Source organism: Protopterus annectens, chromosome 9.part0, assembly GCF_019279795.1.
Source record: "Protopterus annectens isolate FY-2018-M chromosome 9.part0, PAN1.0, whole genome shotgun sequence".
In the NCBI taxonomy this organism is placed as follows: domain Eukaryota; kingdom Metazoa; phylum Chordata; order Ceratodontiformes; family Protopteridae; genus Protopterus; species Protopterus annectens.
The window spans coordinates 124270191-124283256 of record NC_056743.1 but is presented as its reverse complement, the minus strand read 5'-3'; the positions used below and the strand labels follow the sequence as shown (position 1 = coordinate 124283256).

The 13066-nt window shown below is 37.8% G+C and overlaps 1 protein-coding gene across 3 annotated transcripts in view; it reads left to right on the top strand.

The window, feature by feature from the left end:
• ELF5 (E74 like ETS transcription factor 5) overlaps nt 1–13066 on the top strand; it is a 128468-nt gene that overhangs the window by 111232 nt on the left and 4170 nt on the right. For all 3 annotated transcript variants that reach the window (XM_044082636.1, XM_044082635.1, XM_044082634.1), the window contains one exon: nt 10061–10256. In XM_044082636.1, the coding sequence (XP_043938571.1) occupies nt 10061–10256 (196 nt within the window). The remainder of the gene's footprint in view (nt 1–10060; nt 10257–13066) is intronic.

Genomic DNA, 13066 nt, shown 5'->3' with positions numbered 1-13066 from the left:
AAAACAAAAAACATCTTGCTTTTTTCCCACTTTTCTGAGATTTAAAAAAGTTCAGTTACAGGCTTGCTGTTCTTGAACAGTTTGTAAGTTTCTGTGAGGCCATTTTTTGCTTGGGCTAAAGGGAAGTCTCTCTGTTGATCAGTGGCAGTGAAAAACATTGAGCAGCCTGCCTGCCCCTGTGGGGGAGTGGTTACTGACTTTAAACTGTAGTTTTATTGGCCATTTTGGGTCAATTCCAAAACTCCATTTTCCTCTCTTAAAACCATCTTTTGCGCGGTTTTGCGCATTTTTGTGCATAGCGCAACAGCGGGCAGCGCCGCCTAATTGGGTTTAAACTATTCCTGGCTCCACAAAGTCTGCTCTTCACTTTTTCCCTTAGAACTGCTCTATCTCTCAATTTAAACACCATATTCTCTTTCTAAGGCCCTTCACTGGTCCAATTAAGTAATCCTACAAGTTAGCACTATTAAACCATAAGCACTACTTACTCTTATACTCTCTATGATTACCCTGTCCTCTATTGGTCCATCTTAAATTCAGTTTCCCTATATTACTCTAGCATGTCCAAAGGTCAGTCAATGGTTTCCTCTCCAGTCCAGCTGGTGAATCTGGGAATTTTGAGGCAATGTTACAACTGCCTCATGTACACGGACAACCCTCTCCTCCTCCAAACAGGTTCAAATATATGTGAGAGATGCACAAACTGGAGGCTGAGCTCTCTCATCACAAAACTGGTGTAACCAGTCAGGAGGAGAAGGTAACCTCACACAACACAATTCCAGTATCACATAGTCCCACCACATCAGCGAACCAAACACATAAATACACAAAAACATACTCGGAGGCTCTAAATAAAAATCTACCTAAGCAACAGAGACCTCCAAAGCAGACATCCAAGCAAACGCTACCTCAAAACAAAACACTCACAACACATAGCCCACAAAGTCAGTGTGCCAAGCAGCCACAGCCCTTAAGGCTGAATAACACACCTGATACTCTTGTAATAGGTGACTCTATTGTCAGACACACTGACATCCCGCTCACCAGGCTGAATAAAGAGAAGGTCACTGTGACCTGCCTGTCGGGTGCTAGGATCCACCACATAACGCAATCAGTCAGGTCACTCCAAAGCAAATACAAATATGACTCAGTCACTGTACATGCTGGTGTGAATGACCTGAGACGTACCTCCCTGGACTACATGAAAAGAGACATAGAGGAGCTTTCTGATCATGTAGCCCAGGCTGGTATGACCCTGACCTTGAGCAGCATCTTACCCTCACCTAGAATGATGCCACAGTACAAAGACAAAATGATCGATTTTAACAATTGGCTAAAATTTTGGTGTCATTCAAAGGGGATCCAGTGTCTGTCAGCCTGGGATGACATGCTCGACAAGCCACGTTGCTTCACTAGGGACGGCTTGCACCTGTCACCACTGGGCTTTCGGATATTGGCAAAGGCTCTTGCCACCCCCATAGTGCCTTCTTTAGGCAAGGCTTAAAAGTCAAACCCACCCCCATAGACAGCACAAGGAACAAGAAACTAAGGATAATGCTGCTAAACGCCAGACGTCTTAACCTCAAGATGCACGCACTCAAAGCTCTCCTCAGTATGGAGAACATCAATATCTGTGCAGTGACAGAAACCTGGTTCAAGGCTCCAGACAGCACCCCAGCACTACCAGGCTATACCTCATATCATGCTTTTCGGCCCCAAAACCCGGATTGAACCACAAAAGGAGGGGGAGTTTCCATATTTATCAAGGATATCCACACCTCCAGGTTAGTGGCATTGCACGAAGTATCGGAGACCATCCATGTGCAACTAACAGTGGGCAAGACTGCTTTTCAGTTTATAGCATCCTACAGACCACCCTCTCAAAGTCAGGAATCCCACTCGGCTTTCCTGAAAACATTGGAGAACATGAAGATCTCTCCAAACACCATTATATTGGGTGACTTCAACTACCCAAACATTGACTGGGAGCACTACTCAAGCCCCAGCACCTTTGCCCAAAGGTTCCTGGAAATTATAAACTCAAATGCTATGGAACAACTAGTCACCACTCCCACAAGAGGGGACAACATACTAGACCTGATCATTACCAACATGGGGACTCTATGCTCCACACCAGAAGTATATCCCTCATTGGTAAGATCAGACCATAAATTAATTTCACTGGATGTCCACATCCCGACCCCACCCCCAACCCAGAAAACCACAGTGAAAAACTTCTTAAAAGTGAACTTCTCACTTCTCAAAACCAAAGTGGAATCTTTCAAGGCCCCAGGGCCAGTGGAAACTATGGCCCAAACTGCAGAATCCTATATAAACGCATTCTACGGACATCTCCAGGAATGCATGGATCATGCTATCCCAAACAAAACCAAGACCCAATCATCCAAAGGCAGGAGTCCAGTCTGGTGGACCCCTGCCATAAATAAACTGTACAACAGAAGGAGGAAGCTACTACATGATAGAGCAAAATCCCTAATAGGGAAGGCATCTCTGATCAGTACTAGGAAAAAATTACGATCCCTCATAAAATCCTCCAAGGCCAGCTTCGAGAGAAAAATTGCACAGGACACCAAAGACAATCATAAGGCTTTTTTCAGTTATGTTAGAAACCTGGGATGCAACTCCCAGACTTGTTCTGAGTTGATTCTAAATGACAAAAAATACACTGAACCCACAGACATCGCCAATATCCTGGCAGACAGGTTCAGTGCAAACTTCTCCACCCCCCCCCCAAAAGAGCAAGTATCTATCCCAGCAGAGGGATGCCTCCCAAACATCTCTGATGCTCAGGTGAAGGCTGCCTTCTCCAAAGCAAAAAACACTGCTTCCATGGGACCAGATGGCGTCCCAGGTTGCATCCTACATGAACTCCAAGAGGAACTAATCCCTCAAATAAAACAGCTATACAATCTCAGCCTCACTACAGGATATGTGCCCACAGCAACAGTGGTCCCACTCCACAAAGGTGGAGCCTCTACGGACCCTGGAAACTATCGCCCCATAAGCCTGACTAGCTTAGTCTGCAAGGCTATGGAGAGGATCATCATGGAGCTCATAAACAAAGACATTGGGGACCTACAGACACTAGATCCTACCCAGTTCGGCTTTGTCAAGGGCAGATCCTGCCTTTTGAACCTAGTTGACTTCTTCGAAACAGTCACCAAAGCCATAGATGAAGGGAAGGTAGTCCACACAGCCTATCTGGACCTTGCAAAGGCATTTGACACAATACCCCACTCGGGCATCATAGATAAGCTATCCAGCTTAAATATACACCCCTATGTCACAAGATGGGTCGCAAACTGGCTCAAAGACAGAACCCACAGAGTGAGAGTTGCTGGAGCCATGTCAGACTCGAAACCGGTCACAAGTGGCGTCCCACACGGTTCTGTCCTGGGACCACTCTTGTTCAGTATATACTTTTCCGAGGTACAGGCAAACGTGGGAGGACTATGGCTCACCAAGTTCACAGACGCAAACTGGGCGCCATAATCAACTCTCCAGCTGACACAAACATCCTTCAAAAAGGTCTCACAGAGACAGATAACTGGTTCCAGGGCCATGGTTTAAAGCTAAATGCCAAAAAATGTATAGTCATACCCTTTGGCAAAAACAATGTGCCCACAAATTACCACATAGGCGGAAACCCATTAAGTACAGAGAAAGTTATTAGGGACCTGGGGACCCAAGTTGATAGCAATCTCTCCTTTGAAAACTACATTGCCAAAGTGGTTAGAAAGACCTTCTACATAGCCCACCTCATCACGAAGGGTTTCACATCTAGATCAAGAGAGGTAATCATGCCCCTTTATTCATCCCTCATCAGGCCCATCATAGAATACAATGCCCCTTTTGGGATGTACCTTACCCGACACCTGCAGCAATTAGAAAGACCCCAAAAGTATCTCACCAAGAGGATCAAGGGTCTCAAACAGATGCCATATGCTGCTCGGTTAAAAAAACTCCAGCTCTACTCAGTTGCATACCGCCTACTTCGAGGCGATCTATGCCTGACATACAAAGCTATGTCAAATCCAGAATTAATGGACATGCTCCACCTCAGTAAATCTAAATCCCTTAGAGCCACACACTTGAGGGACTTGAACCTCAGCACAGAAATAAATAGAACGTGCTGGAGGGACAGGTTCATAACCCAGAGGCTCCCTTCGCTCTGGAATAGAATTCCAGTTCATGTGAGGCAGAGCACCTCACTGAATCTCTTCAAGAAGAATCTCGATAGGTGTATGGGGGATCGTAAGTTTGTCCCAGGGATTACTCCCGTGTCACTATTAGACAGAGGCACAGTAAACTAAACCTTATAAAGGGCACAGTATACTCAAATCAAGGGGTGGCGTAAGCCATACAGAATCGGGCTAGGCTTATAATTGCCTCAGGGCAGATAGCCTAGTATGAACCTATGAACCTATGAACCTAAGTTAACCTTCTGTATTCCAGCTTCCCCTTTTAAAATATATACATATAAACAGTTACAATAGTGTATGTACATTTCTATTCTGTTTCAGTAGGGTACTCTGTGGATACATTTTTTTTTTTTTTTTTTTTTTTTAATTTCTTTTTATTGACTTTTAGTTATAACAAAACAAATCATACAAAACTATAATACATTATAAAATATGTAAATAGAAGTCACTCTACAAGAACTAACTATATACAAAACCCATCTATGCGAGGTCCCTAACAAGAAGGTTTAAATGCAGAGTATTTATGTTAGTATAAACTCATACACCATTCTCCAAGTGTCCCTCTGTGTAGGATTTAGCCTCATGGAATACCACAGATATTTGTGGGCAGAAATATGCTTCCCAGCAATCTTTTGGAGACCTTCCCAAGAAAGAGTCGATCTATCCCTCCAATTTAAGGTGATATAGTATTTTATCAGCATAAAAGAAGTTATAAGAAAGTGTATATTCTTAACGTCCTTCCCTTCCGGGGGTATATGGAGAAGGGCAAATTGCCAAGAGAGCGTAGATTTTTCATAGCCCATTATTTCTAGTTTGACTCTGAGGGCACACCAAAGCCTGTAAGCGCACTTGCAACTCCAAAAGATGTGCATGATATCTGCCTCCATCGTAGGGCAGAATTGGCAAAAGGGAGGGATTTCATTGTACATCTTGTTTAGTAAAGCTGGGGTATAGTATGCTATTTATTAACATAAGTTGGGTATATCTGAACTTTAGCAGGGGTATAGCTTTGGAAAATTTTCGAATGGCTTGGGCAATGGACTCAGACGAAATCGAGGGGTCTTGTTTTAACCAAAAATCAGAATGGATAGCATCTTTCGAGCATCTGATTGCAGAGATTAGTTTATAAGCGTGAGAAACCATTTTCTTTTTACGAGTTAGAAGATTCCATAATACCTTACATAATTCTAATTGGTATTCATGAATGTCGATACCCGCCCAAAATCTACTACAAATATCTTTTAATTGCCTAATCATGATGGAGTATTTGAGCGGAAGCTTAAGTCTGTTTCTGATGGAAGACGTATCATCCATCTTTAGTGAAAAGAAGTCAAGGACGGTTTTATTTTTGATCAGGGGGTATGGATTCAAATTAATCATATTCTCGTTTAGTTTAATGTTAGGATTAAGGTGTAAAGGTTGGAAAAGAAGAAAAGGTAAATGTAGGTTTAAGGATTTAAACAGGTTTTGCGTACATTTGATTTGGGACCATAGGTCATTTTGAATTTTATACTTTCTTTTGGCTATGATATCTAAAAAAGGAAGTGCCATGGGATTAATGGAAAGCGATTTGATATAATTGTGATAAAGCTTGACCCAAGATGGACTCCAGGCCATTAATTCTTCTCTAAAAGTGGCGATGTTAATTATTCTACTGCTTCTAATTATTTCGTACATTAGTCTAAAATCTGGAAGACCTAGACCACCTTTATCCTTAGGGTAAACTAATTTTTGATAGGTTATTCTGATGGGTCTTGGGTGCCATATAAATTTCGAGAGAGATGTGTGTATATTATTAAAGCTTTTATTATGTATCAGAGTGTTGGTAGCATTCAGGACGTACAGCAGTCTCGGTAGAATATTCATTTTGATAATGGCTACTCTCGAGAAAACCGGCAGTTTTAATTGAATCCATCTTTCTAGGTCCTTTTGTATCAAGTTCCAACACCTCAATATCCCCTCATGTTGTTGCATATTTCCATCTGTCTTAAAGGATATACCTAGGTATTGTAGGTGGTCGTTAACTTTTATATTAGGCAGGGATCTTTCACTAGGTAGTTGTGAGTAAATGTTAATTGGGAAGATCGTTGTCTTATCTAAATTTACTTTATAATTTGAGAATTTGGAAAAAGTTTGTAAGGTATTATTAATTTTGTTAATATCAGAGTTGGGAAGGGAATAGTAAATATTCAAGTCATCCGCGTACGCAGATAGGGGTATTTCGGTATTGAATAACCTTGGAATATAATGGAATGTTCTCTGCTTAATTAGTAGGAGCAGAGGTTTTATATAGAGGTTGAATAAAAGTGGCGATAAGGGGCAACCCTGCCTAATCCCATTATTAATCTCTATCCTCTTTGAGGTATTCTTGTTTATTTGTAACGTAGTATATGCATTTTTATAAAGAGTGTTAAGAATGTGGATAAACTGTGCTGGGAATTTAAATCTTTGTAAAACAGAGATCAAGAATTTTTTGTTTATTCTGTCAAATGCTTTGGATGGATACATTTTTAAAGTTCAGTACTTTACAACCCTTCTCAACACACACTTCTGTACCAGCAGTTTGATAGACACATAAACAGTTCTAATACATTTGTAATACAAGCATATGAATCAGGTTGATATTCACAAATGGCATATAATTATTTACAAAATTTCAGATAGCTGGGCTGGTAGTATCTCATTTCATGACAGCATGCTTCAGTATTATAGTTGTTCATAACTATTTTTAAAACAGGTTTATAGCATGTGTGCAATTTTGACTGCTATCACATACTGATGGAATTAAACACTGATCATTTCTTATGCATTTTTCCTTTTATTCTATAAAGGCAGTAGCAAACACTACCTCATGCCTTAGATCATGCCTGTCATATGTTTATTAGTATACAACTCACACCTAGTTGTGTTGTATTCATGTCATGCAATGCCACTATGCTTCTTCTAAGGCAACAAAGTCAACAAAGAGTATTTAAAGATGATTACTTAGCTAGCAGTAGTTTTGTCAGTTTTAGACTAATCATCCCTCCTGCTCTTTTGGTGATGCCAAAGAAGCTTTAATTGCTCTTCATTGACATCCGGTTATTGATTTATGTTTACATACTGACTCTTTTACACAACCATATCCTAAGGTGTCTGTTCACCCAGGAACCCTGCAGCCTACTCTTGCCGCCGTTCCCATGTAGATGTCTAAATTCTGCTGTAAAGCACAGCTCAGTCAGTCATCAACACTTTGGTGTCACTGAGTAAATGGTTCAAGAAAGGGAACTGTGCTTCAGAACTGCAGTGTCTTAGAAACATCAATGTTTTTTTCCTCCATTTCTTTCATCTTTTTTGACTTGCTTTATGGGACACTCATTTGGATGGCCACATACATGTTGCTCATTTTAACTCAATATAGATTATTTTTTTCAATAGAAAAGATCTATAGAGCAAGGAAGAGGTAACTAGCTTCACAAAACACAGGACAGATGATATAGACTGGTGAAGGAGACTGGAAAAAGCAATCAGTGAATTTCTCATTAAAGTTAATAGCAAAAAAAAATGAAGACAGTATAGTTAGAACTCATGAAGGAGCAAGGTGAGGATATATTGACATTGGGTCCACTGCTGAGTTTGAAATAATTCTCCAATAGTTTCTGGTGTCAAATGACAAAAGAGATATGGAAGTAAAATATGCTGTACTTCTTATAATAGAAATATTAGACTAGCACCTGTTCCTGAATGATTTCTAAATATGACAATATCAGAAGTCAGTCATCTGATTTTTTTTTAATTTGCTAATACTGAACTGACATTTTTTTCAAAAGGTCAGATTCTAAACTGAAAGTTTGGTGAATGCAAACTAATTAGTTGGGTTGTAGAACAATGCCTAAAGAAGAAAACTTGGTTCATTTGCCAAACAAACTATCATGATTTTCTCTAAAGCTGTGTAACCTTAGAAAATTAAAGTTTGATGGATAGAAAGCCACTTTTTCTCCTGAATTCTCTAATTTACAAAATTCCACATCTTACCTACATCTTTAGCAAAAGCAAGGATAATACATTCAGTTTGGTCAGACCTGGATTCAAACTAGCCATAGAAGAAAAAGCCCTCTCTAGAGTAGACACAGCTATTTGGAATCAGTTACCTATAGACATAAAAATAACAATAAATTTCAAATATTCAAACAAAAATCTTCATCAACACTTGAAATTTTAATCTAAGTGTATGTGCTTTAGAGACGCTGTCTAGTTTTGTAGCTTGTAGCAAGAAGTATTCCCATGTAAATTAATGTTTTTCTTGTAAATATTTTACCTGAAATGTACTTTAATTGTTCCACTCATATAATGTAAACTTGTATTCAGAGCATGAGTTTTGTTTGATATGCTTTACAAAGTTTACTATTGTTGATCAAAGTTTCATTGTATTCTTCTACCTGGGTTGTGACTAAAAAGGGTCAGTAGACCAGCCCACCTAACCAGTAATCAAACAAAAATAAAAATAAATAAATGAAGGCAAGGCCCATAGAATGTCTAGGGCTGTTTTCCCAGTATGATTCAACGTATTTCAGTAAAGTGGCGTTTAGTCTATTGCTTTTATTTTTTCCACTTTCTGTTTCTTTCTTTCTTTCTTTCTTTCTTTCTTTCTTTCTTTCTTTCTTTCTTTCTTTCTTTCTTTCTTTCTTCCTTCCCTTCTGTCATATCATCATAGTTTGAAGAAAACGGCCCAGATCCAGTCTCATGACTTCAGATGGGGCATTAATGCACAGAAGAATGAGTAATTGTGGATCCTCCACACCCATAAGTGCGGGGAAATGTCCAGTTGGTTAAGCTATAGAGGGCATTGTATCATTCCAAAACCTGAAGGTAAGGTGAGGTTAGGTGCATTTGAAATCAAACCACAATATACCCAAGGGGAGTGTTTGAGTAAGAAAATGTATTGAATCTAGACCATTGTTTACTTTGAATATTTCTGATATTGATGAGTAAGAATTGTTTTCTTATGTATAGAGCACAGGGGAGTGACCACTTATAATAGGTACAGTTTTAGAATGCCCTACATTGAAAAACAGCAAGTACTTTTCAAATGGTTTTAAGATAATAACATGTCTGAGGGCAAAAAAGGGAAACGGATGAGGACAGATATGCTGCTGACCTGCGAGTTTCAAGAAGAGCCTACCAAATTCATATTTAGATTAACAATTAAGAAAACAGCAATTTAAAGGATTAGTAAATTAAAGTCTTGAACTCATTGATAATTCTGTCTAACCTGCTCTCTGAAATAGAAGGTCAGCTTCATTGTCACTTGAAATTGCGACTGATTTTACTAAATTTGAAAAGTATAATAAAACATGTCATGTTTGTAAAGAACTTCTGACAGCTGACTGAAATGCAGACCTTTCCGTTGTCTTTTATTAGAACAGCACAGAAATGCACTAGTACGGTTCTGATGTCACGATCAAATATAAATATACCCTGGGATTCAGTAAAATCTACACTAAGTGTACACTAAGTGAACACCATTCTGAGTGAGCAGAAAACACAAGCATAACTTATACCTTCTTCCTCCTAATTTTAGTTTTCCTACTGATTTTCTTGCAGCTTTAAATAGGGAAATTCATAAAAGTTACCACAAAGAGTAAATTACATGTATACTTAGTGTAATCTTTCTCATTGACTAGAAAGCACAAACAATGTGGCAGGGATATTGTTAAATACAAATTGTGTAATCTTAGTGTACACTTAGTGAAGGTGTTAATGAATCCGGCCTATAGTATAGGAAAATAAATCTTTTTTTCTTCTCTGCACAAATTAGTATAACTTTTAGCTTGTCTTTTCTCCATTTTTCTTTGAAGGTCTACAAAGTCCACACTTGTGGGAATTTGTAAGAGATCTCCTGTTGTCCCCTTTAGAAAATGCAGGAATTCTTGAATGGGAGGACAGAGAACAAGGAATGTTCCGTGTAGTAAAATCTGAAGCTCTAGCGAGAATGTGGGGCAAAAGGAAGAAGAACGAAAAGATGACGTATGAAAAACTCAGCAGGGCCTTGAGGTAGGTATCCTGTTGGCTGACAAAGCATCGCAAGTGTTAGACGGCTGCAAATATGACAGCTTTTAAAAACAGAAATTAAACATGAATCACTTTAAAATGACATGAGCCATTAGAGTACCATGGACATAAAGGCTGTTTTGCATGTATAGAAAATGAATGGCATTTAATGTATATAAATATTTTATAGTTTTGTAAATAAGCACAAATTGTAGTTAGTTGTTATATATTGATTAAATATGAATAAATAACTTTGAAATAAAAGATAGTAACAAGGTATTGAGAGCATAAACACTACTAACCTCTCAATTATCTATGAAACAGTTGGGTGCAAGTGTGCATGACTTTTATTAGTACAGATGTCTGTCTCTCTCTCTTGCTCTATTTATTTACTTATGCGTGTGTGTGTGTGTATATATATATATATATATATATATATATATATATATATATATATATATATATATATATATATATATATACACACACACACACACACAAATATATATATATATATATATATATATATATATATATATATATATATATAGAGCTAGGACGTTTGCTCAAGTGAGCAAATGACTGAAACCCAAATGGCCAGGCATACTTAAGCAAAAGTGCTTTTCACCGAAGAAGCACTTTCGCGTAAGTATGCCTGTTGCCGAGGCTGTACTACGGTGCTGGTAAGGTAAATTTCCCTTTCTCCTCTGTAGTGTGGTCTCGGAGGGAGAATATTAAAGTGGGGGGTGTGCAGGGGGGTGAATCCCCCCTGCTAAAATGTAAATGCAGTGTTTTTTTTTTTTTTTTTGTAACACGTTTTAACGAAAGCACATTTTCGATAAAAGCGCTTTCGTTAAAGTGTGTTCGGTTAGTATGGATTTGGACATTTGCTCACTCAAGCAAACGTCCTAGATCCATAAACATATATATATATATATATATATATATATATATATATATATATATATATATATACACACACGAGTTGCCAACAAGTTGTCTAATCTGGAAAACTGCTGGCACACCTGATCGAAAATCAGCTGATCGAAAATGTCAGTAGTTATTATGTGCAAGACTCTGATACAGTGGGGGCTGGGAAATTTGCCCTTCCCCCACTGTAGTGCAATCTCAAAGCTGGTATATAAAATTAGCAGGGTGCATGGGGGCACTATGTCTTTGCAAAAAAGAAGGTTGAGTTTTTCTTTTTGTGTTTTTTTAATTTTTCAATTGGCTGTCAATCAATAAATACTGCTCGATCAATTGCCCTTTGCTCGATTGATGTTGATGAATTGTTAGACTTCTGTACACACACACACACACACATATATATATATATATATATATATATATATATATATATATATATATAAAAAACTCACAAATAAAAACAGTGGTTGCACAAAAACAAAAACAATGCAATAACGAACCACGAAAGTATAAACTTTATTACATAAACCTGGTAAGCACTTTCATTCTGAAAGGAACTTCTTCAGACCAGGTCAAAGACTTAAAAAAACTTATTTAAAAGATTACATCAGAAACAGCTGACCAAAGTGAATCAATGAATTAACCCTTTCCTTTTTAAGACTACCTTGTAATTCTCCCTTTCATTTCATCCAGGGAATTTATATGCATTTAATCTTACCTGCCAACAGTATTCTTTCCAATTTAAGTCATCTTCAGCATAAAACCTACTAGCATAATTCGATACTTGATCAACCACAGAAAATTTAAAACCGACTTTTTTAACTTCTGAATTGTGTTCCACAAAGTAATTGAAAGTAACCTATCTACAAGTGAACAGGCGGAAAAAATGTAACAGATAAAAATTTTACGTTAGCCTGTGTTTTACAAAATTAGATAGATGCTAATAGTATAAGGCAAATTATTAAGAAAAACTGGAAGTTTTTTTCAAATTTTAATGAGTTACGTAATATTATTGGGGAGACACCAGTGTTTGTGACTAGAAGGGGAAAAAATATGAAAGAATATTTTTACAGAAATGTTGAAGGAAAAGTAACAGAAGCTGTTAAAGGTATGAAGAAATGTGAGGGATGTAGGTTCTGTCCATTTATTCTGGAAGGTAAAGAAACCAAAGTGGTTGCTAGAAATTATAATATTAAGCTAAGTCATGGTTAGAACTGCAAATCTAAATTTGTTGTATATATAGTGTTATGTGGACTGTGTTTGGCTTTTTATATAGGGAGAACCAGCAGATAATTTAATAGAAGAACATATGAACATCTTAGGGCTGTAGATATTAAAGAAATAAATAACAGCCTAGCCGAGCATGTTATTAATAAACACAGTTCAGAAGTTGAAAAAGTTGGTTTTAAATTTTATGTGGTCGATCAAGTATCAAATTATGCTAGTAGGTTTGATGCTGAGGATGACTTAAATTGGAATGAATACTGTTGGCAGGTAAGATTAAATGCATGTAATTTTCCTGGATTAAATGAAAGGTAGAATTACAAGGTAGTCTTAAAAAGGAAAGGATTAATTCATTGATTCACTTTGGTCAGCTGTTTCTGATGTAATCTTTTAAATAAGGTTTTTGAAGTCTTTGACTTGGACTGAAGAAGTTAATTTTGGAATGAAAGTGCTTACCAGGTTTATGTAATAAAGTTTATGCTTTCATGGTTCGTTATTGTGTTGTATATATAGATATATACATATGTACATATATACGGGTTCACTTCAGAATCTCGAAATCCTAAAACCTCGAAATTCATATGGTCGAGACCATAGATCGAAGTTTTAGAATGTCAAAATTCTGAATGGAGATCTGCAAACAGCACAGAACAGGAGATTTC